Raw genomic sequence first — 20212 nt, 5'->3', positions numbered from 1 at the left:
TAATTGGGAAACACTTAAAATTGACCATCATTCCTTACCAAAACCACTTCCACCCAACCAAAGAAGAGAACTCTTAGAAAAGCTGAACATTTCTATGCAAAAGAACTGAACTATGACTTAAGTTGCTGGTTTAAAAAATACTACTTCATCATCTATTTAGTGGTTTCTCTATCACTGTGAAAAGTCAGGGATTATCTGTTATAAGGGGTGGGGGTTGGGGAGAATGGATAACTGTCACCGGTTCAAACCACCTAAATAATATGCAGGTGCTAAATTCTTAATTCAAAAATCTTAATCCAACACCTCAGCTAAGACAGGAATTTCTCCTTCAATAATTAACAAAGGGTCATTCACTCAGCCTATGCGGATGAAGTCCCCTATTATCTGGCAGCTTCAAACTCTAATTTTGGGGCAAAATACATATACATCCCTGTAACTTTCCCATCTACTTGTTTCCCATTTCACCAATCAGACCTAATTTTACAGGATGGGGGGAGGGTCCATGAATATGAAAGAAATAGGGGATTTTACAGTCATTTAAAAAAATAATTTTTATGACTTCCCAATATCTTCCTAAGTCCACTAGAATTATTTACTTTTTAAAAATGCAGTGATAAAAGAGATGATTGTATGCAGAGCATTCAAGTGTTAAGAATTCTTCAGTTATACAAAAAGCAGATCTAAAGTAAGAATATTAAGATATTTCCTTTCTAAAATTATTTCAGAAACAAATAATAATCTTTTAAAATTAGTACTTCTAGCAATTTTTTTTTTTACAAAAGACAAAATTTTATTTATTTATTTTTTTAAATTTTTTTTTGTTTTTTTCTAGGAGAGAGAGAGAGACAGACACAGCGTCAGCAGGGGAGAGTCAGAGAGAGAGGGAGATACAGAATCTGAAACAGGCTCCAGGCTCTGAGCTAGCTGTCAGCACAGAGCCCGATGTGGGGGCTCGAACCCACGAACCGCAAGATCATGACCTAAGCGAAGGTCGGACGCTTAACCGACTAAGCCACCCAGGCGCCCCACAAAAGACAAAATTTTAAAAACCCACTATTTTTATTGAGCTCTTTCTATGACTAAGATTTACTAAAACATACATATTAATTTGATCAAATCCCATAAATCATACTTTCATACTATTAGAGGGTATTTAAATTAAAGACTTTAATACTCCTACCATTTACTACTGACTTGGACAACAAGTGAAAACCTGTGTTGAAAAACTGTAATATGAAGTAATAACATTTAAATCAAGATTATTAGTTCTACTAAGTATTGTGAAGTATTCTGGAGAAACAGTAAGTAGGTCATTTGAATTAACTTCATTAAATATATCACACTCCATTATAATACTAACTCCTTTCTCTCCCCAAATTTTAAACTTATAGAGATCGAAAGAACGATCTTCCCACCTGGTTTCACAACATGCCTGGAAACATTTATTTTGAGGAAAAGTAAAATCTACTTCCTTCTAAAGAATTATCTGGGAGAAGAAAAAAATGTTAATTTTATTCTGATCATCTTTTGCTTGCATGTATTTCAATTTAGAAGAGAGAATATTTAATAAACTTCTATTTAAATCCAAATGTAAACCACTGTAATGCCAAAAACAGAGATCATTCAAACATCTAGTCCAGTAAAACAAACATAAGTCAAAAAATTTCAAGAATTACAAATATTTAAATTTAATTTAAATAAAAACATAAAGTTACTTATACTCTAGATAGTCTCTCAAATTGAAGCACAAAGATAAGAGAAGGTGGAAAATACAACGTATGTGCTCCTCTGCTAGGTAGCAAATGCTCATGACTGAAAGTTAACAACTGGATTGATTTAGCTGTTTTGAAAGTTTCCTTGATGAGACACATTTTAAAAACCCGTTTTTCTAATAAAAGCTAGATTGACTGTTAAAAGGGTCTCATTTTTTTAAAGAACTAAAACCTAAAACTTTTGAACTTCTTACATTTAAAAAGTGGAAGAGGAAAGAAGGTCAAAATAATCATAATCTGGTGGGGACTCAACTTCCTACACTTCTGAGAGGATGACAGGGTGGGAGCAGTGAACAAGGTGTAGAAAACACACTGCGACTCAAGTCGGAAGTCACAGAACGAACGGATTCTCTGATGAGAGTGCTGGCTGCCTTCACAGAGAAGCCTGTTATGAATGAGGAGGGGCAACTCTTCTTCATCTCAAAGCTGGTAATTCTACTGATCGTATAGAAAAATCATCATGACTTGCTTTAACAATCCCTCCCATACGACAAAAATGCTCTCACCTTTCTTCCTCAGGTTAGTATAGTATGTAATAATGTGATAGTGCATATTATGCACACGTTGCTGGGTTTTAAATAAGACAAATAATAATAAAAATGTGTTTAAGGTATAGAATACAGACATTAAACAAACAGATAATTACAACTGGTTATTTAACTAACATGTTCTTATACGTTCTAAAATACGTTCAGCAAAATTTCCTCATTAAACATTGCATAAATAAAAACATTAGATATAATAATCCTTTCAAATAAATAGCAAAATGGAACAAATGGCAACATCTAGAATAATGTGGTCTTTTGCCAAAGACACTCCTTTGCTTTCCCAAAACAGGCGGGAAAAACCCACCAAAAGATTTCTCTATTTTAATATAAAAGAAAACAAGAATTCATTCTTTCAAAGAAAGAAGCCAAACAGAATTACTTTCAGTGTCCTTTGAACAAAAAACAAAATCCTCCGAAAAAAAATTTTTTTTTAAATTAAAGGCTTGGATTCACAATTAGGCAGAAATTTGTACAATGAAATAACAGAGAAATCATTATCACATGGTAACAACTTTGCCTCTCAGACTATAAAATAAATAATCAAAAGGGTAACCGTAAGAATAAAATGGAATTCTCCCATCTATGGCCACTTTACTGTTTTGAGGTTATCCAAAACAAATTTTCAAAAATAAAACCTCCTAAACAGTGAAGAGTGTTCATGTGTGCTAAAGTTGAAGGTTTAAAAAAAAAAAATTTTATGATTTATTTCTGCTCCTCTTCTGAGCAGGGGAGGGTCAGAGAGAGGGAGACACAGAATCTGAAACAGGCTCCATGCCGTGAGCTGTCAACACAAAGCCTGACGCGGGGCTCGAACCCACAAGCCACGAGATCATGCCCTGAGCCGGTTGGCTGGCCAACCTACTGAGCCACGCAGGCACCCCTAAAGTTGAGGTTTTAAAGGTACTAAAGTAACATTTTGAGTGACTGTTCTCAAAATTGCCACCATAACAGAATGATAGACTGGTTTAAAATAAAAGAAATGCATGTCAGAGGGTGTTAGTATGTTTGTCCTGTATGTTTTTTTTTTAATTTTTAAAAAATATTTATTTATTTTTTAAGAATGAGAGAGAGACCGAGCACAAGCAGGGAAGGAGCAGAGAGAGAGGGAGACATAGAATCTGAAGCAGGCTTTATGCTCTGAGCTGTCAGCAATGAGCCCAACGTGGGACTCAAACTCACAAACCCAGAGATCATGACCTGAGCCGTTATCAGATGCTCAACCGACTGAGCCACCCAGGCGCCCCTGTCCTGTGTGTTTCTAAAATCTGAACCTTAACTGTAAGACTTAAATTATTCAGAAGCAAAAGTAAAATAATGAAGTGCACCAAAACTCTAAGCCTCCACAACCTCTCACAACTTGGAAGGCATCTTCTTTTTATTTAAAAAATGTTACTTAATATATGCTGAGTTGTAGACATTCAAGAACTACACCATGAATTCTTGTAATTCTCCTATAAATAGTATCATTTAATGATAATCACTTTCATTAAGTGAACTAAATAATATTCTACCTATTTCAGCCATTTTACTCTATTTCCTTTAGCAATATTTCAGTTTTGAAGTTATGATGATGTCTGTCTTCACAGGCTTTAGAAGTGAAACCATAATGAAGTTTTAACATTGAGATGGTTTTCCATATTATGGACCTATGAACTGATAAACAAAAAGTTTGTTTATCAATCTCTTGGGTAATATCCGATTAAACAAAGCTCAAATTTACACTCATTTTCTCATATAAAAAAACACAATACAGTGGACAAGTGATTTATCTTCACTTTTCTAGAAGTAGATTCTTTTTTCTAATTTTCAAAAAATTTTTTTAAAAAATTTATTTCTAGGAGAGAGAGAGAGGCAGCGTGAGCAGGGGAGAGTCAGAGAGAGAGGGAGTCACAGACTCTGAAACAGGCTCCAGGCTCTGAGCTGGCAGTCAGCACAGAGCCCGATGCGGGGCTCGAACCCATGAACCGCGAGATCATGACCCAAGCGAAAGTCGGACGCTTAACCGACTAAGCCACCCAGGCGCCCCTCTAGAAGTAGATTTTAGTAAGACACATAAGCACACACACACAGTTATTCATAGTTTCAAATGAAATATTTTTGGTCTCTATCATAGAGTGTCTTCTCAATTTGAAACCCTCCAAAGATCTGCAATTTAAAAAGTAAAAAAGAACAAAGTGTTTTAAAACACATGATAAGTGCCTAAAACAATTACTTGCTAATGTTCAACACTGATCGCGTTCATCAAAAATACTTGTATTTGTGGGGTTGCCTGGGTGGCTCAGTCAGTTAAGCATCTGACTTCGGCTCAGGTCATGATCTCACGGTTCATGAGTCCAAGCCCTACATCAGGCTGTCTGCTGACAGCACAGAGCCTACTTCAGATCCTCTGTCCCCGCTCTCTGCCCCTCCCCTGCTCTCTCTCTCTCAAAAGTAAATATACATTAAAAAAATAAAAAGAGATCTCTTTTAAAAAGTTTCTATTTGGTGAAATAAAGACCCAAAAATTTTTAAAGAAATAATCCATTTTGTCAAAACAGTATAGTTTCAACTGAAAACAAAGATACTGTTTTGCTGAAAACAAAGATATATCCTAATTTTGAGTAACAGCTAAGTTATAAAACAAGTAAAAATGCTACTTCAAGTTATAAAGAGAAATGGAAATGACAAAAATTTTAATGAATTCCATAATCTGGACTGAGGTTAATGTGTGTACATTTTTTACATAAATAAGCTACCATGAGAGTAATAACTGTAATGTTTTATCAAAGATTGGTTGAAGCAGCTGCTGTAATAAAAAGTTTTAGTTACTTGCCTTGTAGTACCAATCCTGGAATTTCTTACAGCAGTCTTCACTACAGAAATCTCTCACGACACCATCAAGTTCTTTAGTTGCTCCCTTCTTACACAGTTGAGAGCAATAGTTGCAAGTAACACATCTCAATCCTAAACGTCGCGCAAAATCTTGTTTATACAATAGTTTGCAGCCTGAAAAATACAAAATTTTAATATTAAAACAAAGGAAAAAAAACACATCAAGAAAGTGCTTATAAGTCAAATAGATCATTAGCTTTACAAAAGAGTCTATATGTTCACATATAAAGTCTTTTTCTCCTAATCAAAACTGAAATATATTATGATCAACAACAACCTATAAATATTGGAACAGAATATGGAATATTTTATTAGATCTCATGTGAATTCAAATAATGTTCTAAGACTTTCAAATCTAGCAATGTTGCATAACTATTTTGTTTGCTCTATTTAAATATAAGTATCATATAGTAAACACACCACAAATAGGCATTAGAGAAATGAAAGAATGTAGACTGTTGAGAAGCACTGAGTAAACATAAAGTTATACTCAGCTAAGTAGTCATTTTACCCAAAATTTCTAGCCTTACCTTTCTCTATCACCCTACATGGACCTTCAGGGAAGAAAAACTGGTTTATAGACTTGTTAAGGAAAACACTATTATTCTTTTGATAATATATTTCTTTTGTCTATTATATGAATGTGGTATTTTAAGTGTTTTTACATATCAGCCTTAATTGCTATAATATCTCTCTCTGTAAGAATTAAATAAAGTTTTGGGGCACCTGAATGGCTCAGTTGGTTAAGTGACTCTTAATTTCATCTCAGTTCATGATCTCACGGTCCATGGGACCAAGCCCTGCATCAGGCTCAGTGATGGCAATGTGGAGCCTACTTGGGCTTCTCCCTCCCTGTCTCTCAACTAAACTTAAAAAAAAAAAAAGAACTAAGTAAGTTTCCATACTTTTACTCATGCTGTGCCACTAAGAATGACCTTGCTCTCCTATCTACTGAAATCCTCCCCATTGCTTAATGAGGAGTTCCAATTACACCTACTACACAAACTCTGCCATCTAACCCAGTTTTAAATAATCCTTCTTATCTGAACTCAAACTGTACTGTTTTCTATTACCTTATTTGGCAATTATTTATATACTGTCCTATGACTTGTTTCTCTGTTATCTTAAACTGTATTTAAAAATCTTTTTAACATTTTACCTTTATTAAAGCTTTATCTTTCTAATTAGACTTTGCTGGTGGTATGACATGTTCTGTTATTTCTGCCAAGTTCCAACAGAGAACTAGGTGTAGTCAGAGAAAGCACAAAATATATTACTGAAGAGGAAAAAGACACACATCCTTTTTAAACTTTTATTGCCTAAAGATGCAAGTCCCTCTAATTGAAAACTCTCTTTAATGTCAATTCTCTATATGCTGCTATTGTCTATTCATTTTAATAAAATCCACATAATCTAAATGATACAAGATCATGTATGGGTATGTTAGCCATCAACACCAGTATGTTCAGATTTATGAGTCACTAAAGATTCTCAATGCATACACATTTAGGTATAATAAGTTAATCAATCTTTTCAATGAAATATTATGTTATATTTCATCACAGCTGTGATCTTAATAGTGAACATGGTTACCTTTCTCATTCCAGGTGAAAGGTATGTAATTAACCCTATAAAAGCAGGAGTGCCTTGTTTTATAAGCAGTACCCTCTTTTATATGTAACCTTATTGTGTGAAACGTAGAACATAGTAGACAAAGGCACTAACTGAATAGACAGATCATCTTTTGGGCTTTTGGTCATTCACCACTGCTGGCACTTAGGACTTTTCAACCTTCTTCTTGCCCTAACAGTAGAAAACCATATAAAACATGGATCCAGGGGGAAAAAAAACCTAACTAGGAAACACAGATGAGGACAGCAGATAGAAAAGCTGGGAGAGTTCTGTGCCTAGGACCAAAGAAAGAATAGAAAGTAAAAGCCAGTGTAGAGCAAGTATGTGACATTTAGGGGAAAAGTAGTAATAACAAGAGCCCCAAATCCATAGTTACAATCCTGGTTCCTATCTCTGGAAAATTAGAACTGAGAACAGAAGTTCATTTCTATAATCAGCTGCGTGGCACCAGAGCAACAAAGGCGGAAATGAGAGGAAAAAGACTTCGTGAACATACAAAAGAGTCAGCATTTGCCTGGCATTCCAAATTGAAAACTAAAAGTATTTTTCCATTGTAGTAATGCCTCATATGATTTTCCTTCTGGTAGACTGAAAATCTTTGTAGGCTAGGCAATAAGCTGGGCAAGAAAATGAACCCAATGGAAAATAATTCTATTCCAAATCCAAATTTGACATATGATAATGCTTTTATTTTCAAAACTTCTTTTCAATGGAAAAAAGGTTGTCAAATTTTTAGAGATAAAACACCTTGAGGCCCAGAGGTCTACAAATTAAAATAACAAAACAAGTCAGAAAATCAAATTCAATTTTTTTTTGTTCAGCTACACTAAAATTATACAGCTACCCTGGACACACATCATTATAGATTTGAAAATAGTTTGGCAAAAAATTAACATTAAATATTAATAAAAGTTATGAACACTGTATATACACTTGCCTTCACTACAGAAAGGTCTCTTAACGCCAGAGAAATTTACTGTTTCATGAAGAGTCTTCTCCTCTTGACAGTATTCGCAATATGTAACTATGCAATGCAACTTCTTATAGTCATCTGAACAAGTTTTGCTGCAGAATTGATGCACTTTGTTCTAAATGCACAACGGGAACCTTGGTAAGTATATGATAACCACCTCAAGAAAAAGTTTAAGAAATAAACAAGCCACTTTTATTGAAATAAACTTAAATCATTTACCTAGTTAATGTGATTGATAATCCCTGGGGATACATTTTCTATAGGCCACAGGTAGCTAATTTAACTAATTTCACTGCTATATTTGGACATAACTCCACAAAATTCAATACCATTATCTACCCCAAAATTACTCAGTAAAATAGTAAAGGTACCACTAAAACAAGATGGAAGTCTGGTGTTGCTAAGGGAACTAGAGGAATGGGCAGAAAGCAATGGAAGATAAAACATGGGTAAACTACAAAATGATAAGAAATATGACATTAACACCAGTTTCACTCAAAAAGAAATATTCTTTGTGGGTATAGTCAAGTAGACTCCATCACATTCCTATCACAGACCTATTATGGATAAAGTACTCAATTTGGGGCCATCATAAAGTATGCTACTAAACTTGAGACTGAGTTGGTCACCTTAAATGGAGCTAGGATAGTATTATTTAGTTATTTCTCCTGGCCCCAAACCTTATTATAAAGCCAGAGCTATACTCTCCAAATATGTAGCCAAACGCAATCAAGTTAAAATTTATAGGGCAGCAACTTTTCTCCTCTATTATTATGGAGGATACAGACTAGGTCTAATCCGTCTACCTAACCCTTGGCAAAGATAGCTGAAGACCAAGATAAGGAAGGTGAAAGAGTCTAGGAAGCAACTCAAGCAGTAAGGCAATCATCAGTGGAAAATTGCCCCATCCTGGACATATAACTTATAAAAGGAAAAACAGCAACAAAGAAACCACAACTGCCAACCATGGAATGAGAAGAAAGAGGCCCCTGAATTCTCAAACACCTGAGGAAATGGCTCAACTCTCATTCAGTTTGGTAGACAATATTTATTAACTCCTTCTAATACTTAACCTCTCCATGTAAATAAAAGCAACACCAAGACTACAGAAGCCACGTAGCTCTAACATGGAGATCGATAGAAAGGACCTCCATTTCATCTAGTATTATCAAAATTGAGTTCAGGCAAGATCTTTATCCCCTATGTGATATTATCCCATGTGTTTGCTTATGGATTTCATTCCTCATTCCCCACCACTCCTTTATTCTTACTAGGCCTTCAGAATTTCCCTGCTCTGATTTAGAGGGAATCACAGTCACTAAAAATCATACTGGGTGCCAAGAGCAGTCTCCAAGAATAACTGGTTTAAATGCTTGAGCAAGTACCAAGCTAAATAACAATTTATTGTTAGTGCTATGTCTTATACACCATTTCATCACATATTCCATGTCATCAAAAAGGGAGAAAAGAAAAAATGGCCAAAGATGAACACTGATCAAAAAAGCAGTGTTCAGCCAGGTCCACCTGTCTGTTAATCCATCCATCCGTCAATCCATCCATCTTTCCATCACTACTCCCTTATTTAAGTAAACAATAATGATAGGATTTTTGCAAATGGCAAAAATATATGTAAAACTAGTTAAAGAAAGAGTGATGAGAAGGGAAAATAAAATAAATTTATATTAGGATTCTTTTATTAAAACAATTATAAAATGTTAAATGACAACATGTTAAGTGACTAATAAATCCTAATTTGTACAGGTAGCAGGCAATTCAAAATATTATAGTTCAAAGACAATATTTATTAAGATGAGGGTAAAAATGGAAAAATGAAATACAAACAGATGTTCCAGGTATGTAGCTAAACAAAGTAACATTCCATACACTATTACAAACATAATGTCAATATGTGAACATGACTTCAATAATTTTTGTTTGACCTACAAATAAACATGCCCTTGGTTGATGCTATTCCCACACAAAAGTAAATAATTCAATCATCACAAATTCTGAAGAATCCTTATCCACTACTTAAGAGATCCTCAAACTGAAACACCATTATTATTTTACTATACTCTCATTTAAGCAAGATAATATAAATAACAAAACTGAACTTACCTCCCATTCCAGGATTTCTGGCTTTGAACAAAAGGAATTTTTGCAATAGTTGCATTTTAACTGAATATCACTTGGAGCTACAAACTGGCCATTTGAAGATGACTGCATACTTAGAGCCTAAAACAAAGAACAAAACATACTGAGTCTGACACAGATTTTAGAATTTTTAACTACTGCCAAATATTAACTATGTCCAGAAAACAGTATCTTGCTTAAATATTTCCTCAACATATAAAATTACATTTCTGAATTTTGTCTTTAAAAATTACACTAGTGGGGTACCTGGGAGGCTCAGTAGGTTGAGCATCCAACTTTGGCTCAAGTCAGAATCTCACAGTTCGTGAGTTCGAGCACCCCTTCAGGCACTTTGCTGTCAGCACAGTCTGCTTCAGATTTTCTGTCTGTCCCTCCTTCTGCCCTTACCCCATCACGTGCGTGCACACACGCTCTTTCTCTCTCAAAAATAAATAAAACATTAAAAATAAAAAATAAAAATTAACACTAGTACACTAAGTTTTATGAAATCAAAATTCTTTTACTACAAGATTACTAAGACCTATTTAAAGTAATATGAAAAAGGAAACAATATGCAGTTCAAGTATGATATTTTTCTCTTTAAGAAACTGTAAACAAGTAAGAGTTAATAGTTAACCAAGTTCTGAACAAGTAATTAAATCTTTAAAAAAGACTAGCTTCTAGTTCTCTCCAATAGTTATTTTAAGTAGTAATTTGTCCCATATGCAATACTGCTATCATTTTCATTCCAATTCCATCAGGGAAAACAGCCTATAATACTTTTTAACACTGGTCACTTTTATTTTTCCTTTTACAAAGTTAGGGGAAAAAAGAATTAACAGACTGGTATCGGTAACAATAGTCTTAATTTTGTTACATTTTTAAAAAGTTCAAACAATATACAGAATATGAGAAGATATAAGCATATGAGTTTTAAAAGTTTTGTTCTGGGGCACCTGGGTGGGTCAGTTAAGACTCTGACTTCGGCCCAGGTCATGATCTCACGGTTCATGGGTTCAAGCCCGATGACGGACTCTCTGCTGTCAGCTAGCTCAGGGCCTGGAGTCTGCTTCTGATTCTGTGTCTCCCTCTCTCTCTGACCCTCCCCTGCTAATGCTGTCTCTCTCACTCTCTTTCTCTCTCTCTCTCTCTCTCTCAGAAAAAAAAAATGTTAAAAATAAATAACTAAAAATAAAAGTTTTGTTCTAATTTCTAACATGAACAGTGACTATATTGGTACTTAATCTTCATTATCTAATATATTACATGTTACATATAATCTTCGGAATATGTATTTTTTTCAGGGTGGCAGGTAAGAGAGGAAAAAAAAACATTTATTAAAAAAACTGGGGGGCATTTGTGTGACTTAGTTGGTTAAGCGTCCAGCTCTTGGTTCCAGCTCAGGTCATGACCTCAGTCTGTGAAATCAAGCCCCCGGCAGGCTCTGCACTCCTGCTTGGGATCCTCTCTCTGCCTCTTCCCTGCTCGCATGCACACATGCACACTCAAATAAACAAACATAAAAAAAAAAAAAAAAAAAAAAAAAAATGTTTTTAAAACATTTATTAAAACTTCTACATACAACATACAACACAATCAAGATTTGTGAAAAAAAACAAAACATGCAGATTTAAGATAATAACTGTCAGGTGAATAAATTTTTTTAATAAACACCAGCAACAGTGTCCTTGAGTTTCAAAAACAGTGCAAGTCCATTAAATTTAAGTAATCTTTCAAAACAAATGAAATACTACCCTATTGCCTTATTTTGAAATGGAACAGCTTCTAATGAAGACATTAACATAAAGTTCAAAATCTATGGTTTGCTTTAAGATATCGAGAAAGGAAAAAATGCTGCTTGTCTGTCTGTCAACACTGTATTACACTGATGCAGTTATAGTGATGAGGCTGCCTACTTGCTCATCTGGGTAGAAGAATCTACATTAAGTGTTTAACACATACAATGTATATATACGAATGGTCTCATCAAATCATAGGCAATACAAGTTGCAGTTAAATGAAAAAAGCAGTTAAAATATTTTCTGTTAATATTTCAAACATCAAAAAGTAATAAAGAAAGGTGAAGGCTGAGAAGCAGCACGCCAAAAACACGTTATTCTCTCATCTAATCCTTCCTTATTCCTTAATTTCTAGTTTAGGAAAAGCCAAGTCAGAAACAGTATTTACCACTCTAAGGATTTTTCAATAGCCACAATCCCAACTTCCAAAATAAAAGTTAAGTCTTGAATATAGCTTATTACCTCAACTCAGTGGAAGATATAACTATTAATGAAAACGACATTCACCTGGTTGAATTAAAAACACCTAAGATTAAATGCTAATAATGGTTATAACTACTGTTACATACTTAAGAGACTATACTTTCAGGTTAAATGACAGAATAAATACAGTATCTGCAACATTGTGTAACTGCTGGAAGATTCACTATCATGGAGCATCTCTTTATGCACTGGCTTGAATCTCTGAGTAAAGACCATGAATTTTTCACATATACCAGGTAAGCCTACTCATGCCACTTAACTAATGCTAAATCCCATTTCAACTATTCCTTCCTAGTGGTCAAACAGTTTAAGTCTGAACATTTCCAGTAATATACCTGAAATTATCCATAATCCCAACTTTGAAGAACTATGACAGAAAGTTCTTTACCTTTATGAAAATGAAAAAGGTCTCCCTAAATTGATCTTGTATTAAATTAGGGCCCATTACAACAAGTCCAATCCCCCTTGTAATTGGTATATTTCTAATATATGAAGAAAACATTTATGCTCATCACTTCCAGGCTAAATATACCTACATCCTTCACCAATTTATCATAAAACAGAAGTCTCCCTAAGACTAACAGGTTATTGAATCCACTGACTAAGGAAATACTACACATCAGACACCGAGCTCAATTACACTAAAGTTTATTTAGTGTAAATAAACTTCAAGTCTGTTATATAAATTACAATTGAAAAGTCAATCAGATTGTCCACGCCAAGCAGCAAGCATCTGCAGCCACGTCTATTACTGTGACTCTAGAATCTGCACCCAGAAGTTTGGCCCTCAACAAACTACATAGAAGTTAACATATTAAATAAAGATGAAGCATATTACACTGCTTATCTCCCATGTGTATTTTGTTGGGAGTAGGAGTGATCCAAAATAGATAACAAACCTGAAATTTAGCCACACAACTGGAATTGCAAAAGTTATACAGTTTCCCATCAGGCATTGTGGCTTGATATTGAGGTAAAGAGTTTCGCTTACAAAAATGGCAAATAATTCCCAAACCTAGAAGAGAAAAGGTACATATCTGATTTCATATAAAAGTAATAAAGTCTAAAAACAAATCCTAATTAAGAATAATTTTTAATGGAACCTTCTATAAACTATTCTTTTATTAAAATAAATTTCCAAGATTATGCTCACCTCAAAAAATACTTTTATAAAGAATCCAATATCATGTCTCCAAAACCTATATGGATATATGAAACAATCTCAGTTTTAAACTGAGGAGAAAACATCTTTGCTAAGAATGCAGACATGGACAGAACTGCACCAGTAATTTAAAAAAAATTAAAGAAATATGGGATGGTCAAACACTAAAAAAGTCTGCAGTGGGGCATCTGGGTGGCTTAGTCAGTTAAGTGTATGACTTCAGCTCAGGTCATGATCTCCTGGTTCATGGGTTCGAGTCCCGCATTGGGCTCTGTGCTGACAGCTCAGAGCCTAGTGCCTGCTTCAGATTCTGTGTCTCCCTCTCTCTCTGCCCCTCCCCCGCTCACACTCTGTCTCTCTCAAAATTAACATAAAAAAAAATTTTTTTAAGTCTGCAATAAGAAAGTTTAATGTGATTATAAATAAAAAGCAGGTAAAAACAAGTATTAAAACAAAGTTAAAGGGAAAGTGTAGTTAAGAAATTAGTCATGTTATTAAAGTTTTTTAACTTTCCAAATACCTGAAACTTACTTTGTGATTTTGCATATTTTGTCTTGTGACTGTTCATGCAAGCAGTTGAACAATATGGCTCCATATATCCATTAGGACCTATACATTGAGTCATATCAAAAAACCTGCACTGTGTTCGGCAACCAGTACAAGTGGTCAGTTTTCCATATTTCTACAATTTGAAACAAAAAAGAAAATTAAGAAAGTCACAATTTAATTAGGAAAAAATATATTTTTCAGTACACCTTTTCTCTCTGCAAAACAATTCTGTTAATCTCTAATCAGGTTTAGTGGGTCAGAAATCTTCATCTGGATGCAAACTGTTAACTGCAATGCTTCTAAATTAGGTTCAAACAAAAGTAATGATCTTAGCTAAGTCTCTTTCAAATCCTGGGCTTCTCACTATTAATCAGTTTAATAGAATCCCTATATAAAGGTAAGTAAAAACTGAAAAAAACAAAGACATGGTGTTTTCTGTTTACCATGATGACACACTTCTTTGTCATCTGACAGAAGAAATTAAATGTACCTATAAAATATAACCCTTAATAATCAAATGACTATGGTCCTTCAGAGAAAAATCTGACGTTAAATATTTTTTGCACTGACCATGCTGCTGTCCCAAGAACTTGTGGAACTTCTCTTAAAACCAATTAACCACCTATGTGTACTGCATTTAAAACCTCATTCAACCACAATAAAACACCAAATTAAAAAAAATTTTTAGGGGCGCCTGGGTGGTCAGTCGGTTAAGCGTCTGACTTCAGCTCAGATCACGATCTCTTGGTTATGGGTTTGAGCCCCACATTAGGTTCTGAGCCTGAAGCCTGTTTCAGATTCTGTGTCTCACCCTCTCTCTGCCCCTCCCCTGCTCACACTCTGTCTCTAAAATAAATAAACATATAAAAAAATTATTTTTAGTTTTTTTTAACTAAAAAAATCATTCAACATGGTTTTAGGCTATTAACTAAAGCTAATAATTAGTCAATAGATAAGAATAGTCAATCCTTCTGGCAAGAGTGAATATTTGCCAACACAGAATTCAAAGAAACAAGGTAAAATATGATGATAAGACTAAAGGAGGTACACTTTGAAAATTACTAGACAAAAACAATTATTACTGAAATATACACAGTCTTACAAAAATACAATTCAGATGAACTGGTATGTTTATATGAACAACATGAATTGTCACAATTAGAAATCAAACATAAGGAAAAGCAATAAGTGCAACTTCTATTTGAGGTCTCTTCTGAGTGGTAATACAATCATCAGAACTAGTTAAATCAAATATCACGTATCATGTTGCAAAATAATTGTATCCACCTTTCTACCTGATGTTCAGATTATTTTACTCATCGTCATACTTAACAACATCCAGTACACTATGATATTAAAAGGCCTTAAAATATGCCATGGATGGATAACTAATAAATAGACATTAAAGATGATAAGCAGGCCAAAAATAAAAGGGGTAAACCGCGTGGACAAATTTCATGAGCGCCACAAGATTTTAGAAAACGAAGGTATTAAGTTGAAGGGAAATAACCAAAACAAGTAACATCCACATCAAAAAAAGAAAAAGAAAAAAACTTTCTTACTATGCAACAAATAGAAGAGATATTAAAACAAAAACAAAAACAAAAACAGCTATTTATGTGCCAGGAAGGTATGTTATATGCATTCTGGTACTATTAAAACAAAACAAAACTAAACAAAACAATGCTGTCTGTTTCTCATTTACTTAAGTATCGTATCACTTCAACAAAGCCCTAAGATTTACTTTTCAAGGTAGAAATCAACCCATTCTTCAACCTCTGATAGACTGCAAAAGGAAATACTTAACAGGAAAAGAATGGAAACAAGGAACAAAAAAACAAAAACAAAAAAAAAGCTGCAAACCTATTAAATCTAATTATGACTCTCCCAATGTTACAAAGAGGAGATGCTGGTTATTGTTTGAAATGACAAAATATTTTCCTGAGGCCTACATAGTAATTTAAATGTTTATAATGGGGAAAGGATAAAGAAAACACATCAATAAAACAATGAAGGAAAAAAGAATGTTTAAAACTTGGCACCACAGTACAAAGTAGGAATACTAAAGTTATCAGGACACTTGCCATTAGATCACAGGATTATAGAGAGAAAAAGCGAGTAGCTCTCAGTAGATGTTTGTACAACCCTGCATGTAGCAGCACCCACAAAGAATTCTTTTATCAATATAAATGAAGTCCAACCATCTAATCTAATCTTGGATTAGATTTTTTTTTAACTTATTAGAAACATCCTTCAAGTTGACAATAATTTTATTGGCAGAATGGTTAAGTAATTAGTAAGTTTTAAGACGTACCAATAAAAAGTAGACCAGTTGAATTGGGTCAAGTAAACAAGGAGCTAAGCAACTGGTCCACACTGACAAATACTTTTATCTGAAGAGAATGAGAAAGTACTATCAGAAAGATAGAATCATTAATATTGAAAATATTTTAACACAGCCACTTTCACAGCCACCACTACTTCAAAAATAAAAGGACTCATTTAATGAAAGAACATTAGCAAAAAAGAAAAAGATATTCGTTCATGCCATGTTTTCTGTTTTATATGTAAACAATCAAAATAATCATATTTAAATTTCATTCATCCTATAAATTATACATTAAGTGCTTTTAAAAATAAAATTAATTGTAACAAATTCATAATTATTATATTCTTCATTCAGGCCTGGGAGAAAATAAACCTACTTATAAATTCAGTGTAAAAGAATAAGGCAGAACTAATTAAAACAAGATACTGGTATGGCAAAAGGTAAATATAATGGGGAGTTTACGGCAAATTGGTTCATTTTCAGTATACTCGTTGAAAAATGGTGCCTTACATTTAAATTTTAACCAATTCCATATGCATACCAAAATTAATCATCACATGATTTTAAAACCTCCCCTGAATTTTTCCTTTTACATGTAAGTAATACATTTCTTTTACTACATTTTGACCAAGTCAGTGAACCACATGGGAAGGTAACTCAAGAGATAAAGACTTAATGTACATGAAACTGAGGGGCACTCTATGAAATGTCCTATAGTATTCAAAAATGTCAAGGTCATGCAAGACAAAGACTAGGGAACTATTTCAGATTAAAGCAGATGGGACTTCCACTCCAGCCATGCAAGATGGGAGTATCAGATTTAACCTCCCACTTTTAAAAACTAGAAAACTATACAAAAGATATGAAACAAAGGCTTTTAAACATTCCACAAAACATAATATAACTCATTATGTAGAAATTAAAAAATCAAGCTGTGGAAACAGATCTAGAAATGACAGCTATGAAAATAGAAAGCAAAATGTTACAAGAGCTATGAATAAATATGCTTAAATATTCAAGAAATCAGTAGAGGAAAACATGAACATAATGAGGCAAGGAAGAGAAGATATAAAGAAGACCCAGATGGAACTTCTAGAGATGAAAAATACAAGATCTGAGATGTAAAATAAACCACATGGACTGACAGTTGATTAGCAAAGATTAGTAAAATTAAAGACACAACATTAAACACTCTACAAAATGAAGAAAAGACCAAAAAGATAAGACCAATAAATAATAGAGCCACACAGACCATGGAACAATAGCAGGAAATCTAATATATCTGGAAGTGGGGTCTCAGAAGAGGGAGGGAAAGAGAGACACATTTTGAAGGAAATAATGGCCTATGATCCTGGACTGGATCCTAAACAAGAATAATTTTTTTTTTTCATTTGCTATAAGGGACCATCAATGTTTAAAATTCGAATAAGGTCTATAGATTAATCACATAGCAGCATTATTTCAATATGAAATTTCTTGTGCTACAGTTATTATTAACTATATACATTTATCATTCACATATTAATTTATACACTAACTTCATCTGGATTAAAGAATATGAATTTAGAAATATTTACAAAAAAAGGGTTTTTAATATCTTTAAAGTAGGCACAAAAGAAAAGGGTCTTTTATATACTAGTTAAATGCTTACTGCAGACAAGGTACTGTACATAAATTTTATCTGGAAATAATTTTTAATTAACAAATACTTAAAAGCAAACAAGCATATCACAAGAAAATACATGTAAAGTTTAGTGAAATAAAGTCTGCCTAGGATAACGTAAGAAAACAATCATCATCTGACATATTTTAAGTTCATAAATTTTAACATAATACTTTAAAATGCACATGATTTTTCAGGTACATAATAAAGACAGTAAGAAATACATGAAATTATCAAGGGCTTAACCACAGCTACATCCTGCTTACCTCAGGCTGCATTAAGAAAGAGTCCTGCATGTGATCTCGAACCTCCTTCAGGAAGCTTGGATGGCTACCTACCTGAAAAAAAGATTTTAAAAGATTTTATAGGAAAAAAAAGTAATAATTTGATGCTAAAATAATACAACAATTAACAAATTATCAATAGACCCTTAGACTTCACTTGCCTCTATTTTGACATAGCCAAAAAGAAAAATTACTTATTTCTCTTAGATAACAATGTATTCTAAGATCTCATTACAGCCTATGGTACCTCAAAGCATTCTAAATTAAGTGACTTAGAGGCTATGTAGTTAGTTTTCATTATCAGCAAATGGGTTGTTTTGGAAACTGTTTTCAGAACACGTGACAGCTTACAGCACATATAAATTTACATCTTTATTCCTTGCAGAAAAGCATCCTGCTTTCCATTAAAGTCAAAATACTATGCAAGAAAATGGAAAATAAAATACTGAAAGAGAAGTGTTTTAAGTATTACAGTTTCCACGGCCAGGACCTAAATTATTAACTACCTGTATCAGTATATTCCAGAAACTAACTCGCCAAGGGAGGCAGAAACAACAATGGCAGCCAACTTAAAATGTTAGAGACAAAAGCCAAAAGGGGAGGTGAAAGCAAGGATAAGAAAGGATCACCACTCAGTTTTAGTTTCTGTAGCTAAAGAGGAGACATTCACTACAGCATCATGTGTAGTGGTCTCCAAAGATGTCTGACTGTGTCCCTTTATCAAGTAACAATGTATGTATGCATGGATTTTCATTTGCTTACTTGTAGATTATGAACCTGCAATATTAAACAGGTTCATTAAACAGGAATTAAACATGAAAATAATATTTTACAGAATGGAAGATGAAACATTTTAAAGGGGCGCCTGGGTGGCTTAGTCGGTTGAGCGTCCGACTTTCGCTTAGGTCACGATCTCGCGGTTGGTGGGTTCGAGCCCCGCGTCGGGCTCTGTGCTGACTGCCAGCTCAGAGCCTGGAGCCTGTTTCAGCCTGTGACTCCCTCTCTCTCTGACCCTCCCCTGCTCACGCTGTCTCTCTCTCTCTCTCTCCTGGAAGTAAATAAAACATTAAAAAAAAAATTAAAAAAAAAAAATAAGTTTTATTTTATTTAACGATAGTATAAAGAATATTTTCTATATCTACTAGAACAGGATCATTTGATTTCAGCAGAGGCTACGTGGGGGCAGTAAGGAGATGATAGTCCTGCTCCTCCCATTTAGGGTGGCTGGGCAAAAGCCCGGAGTGGAGCCAGAACCCCTGCCCGCATCCAGCAACAACAAGGAACTCCTCCCACCTCATAGGTGTCAACAGAGGCCAAGTGGAGAGCCTGGATTTCTACCTACACCTGGCAATGCTGAGGCCAGCCAAAGCAGGTTTAAATAAGATCCAGAATATAATAACATAATACCCAAAATTTCCAGGCTTCAATTAACAAAAATCATGTATCCTACCAAAAACCACAAAAACAACAATTTAAATGGAAAAAGATAAGTAGATGATAACAAAGAAAGTACAGAGATGTTAAAATTATATGACAAAGATTTTTTAAATATTTATTTTGAGAGAGAGAGAGAGAGAGAGAGAGATCTTAAGCAGATTCAGTGCTGTCAGCAAAGAGCCCAATGCAGAACTCGATCATATGAACCACAAGATCATGACCTGAGCTGAAATCAGGAGTTGAACGCTCAACCCACTGAGCCAAGGTGCCCCAACAGCCATAATAAAAATAAAGAATAAACAAATAATTTATTCTTCAATAAAGAATAAAAATATTTAAAAATGAAAAAATAGAAGTTCTCAAAAAAAAAAAAAGAAGAAGAAGAAGAAGATAGAAGAACCAAATGGAAATTCTAGGAATGAAAAAAACTAGTAACAGACATTTTAAAAATCAATGGATAGATTAAGGTATGTCAAAAGAACATAAGAATCAAGTGAAAGTGCTCCCAATGGCCACAGCTAGAAAATTTTGATTAACAAAATAAAGCTGTATTTTATTATAGCCCCAAATCATAAAA

General features: G+C 34.0%; 1 protein-coding gene across 7 annotated transcripts in view; it reads right to left on the bottom strand.

Annotated features, from left to right (window-relative positions):
• The window catches only part of ZMYM2 (zinc finger MYM-type containing 2), a 104500-nt gene that overhangs the window by 33398 nt on the left and 50890 nt on the right, over positions 1-20212 (bottom strand). For all 7 annotated transcript variants that reach the window (XM_039256944.1, XM_039256943.1, XM_039256945.1 and 4 more), the window contains 6 exons: positions 18181-18252; positions 13905-14055; positions 13111-13226; positions 9915-10031; positions 7761-7911; positions 5133-5305 (listed from right to left, as the gene is read on the bottom strand). In XM_039256944.1, coding sequence (XP_039112875.1) covers positions 5133-5305; positions 7761-7911; positions 9915-10031; positions 13111-13226; positions 13905-14055; positions 18181-18252 — 780 coding nt within the window. The remainder of the gene's footprint in view (positions 1-5132; positions 5306-7760; positions 7912-9914; positions 10032-13110; positions 13227-13904; positions 14056-18180; positions 18253-20212) is intronic.

This window comes from Hyaena hyaena, unplaced genomic scaffold (assembly GCF_003009895.1).
Source record: "Hyaena hyaena isolate Hyena2069 unplaced genomic scaffold, ASM300989v1 scaffold_602, whole genome shotgun sequence".
NCBI classification, from domain to species: domain Eukaryota; kingdom Metazoa; phylum Chordata; class Mammalia; order Carnivora; family Hyaenidae; genus Hyaena; species Hyaena hyaena.
The sequence above is the reverse complement of the archived record's forward strand: the minus strand, read 5'-3'. Positions and strand labels throughout refer to the sequence as shown.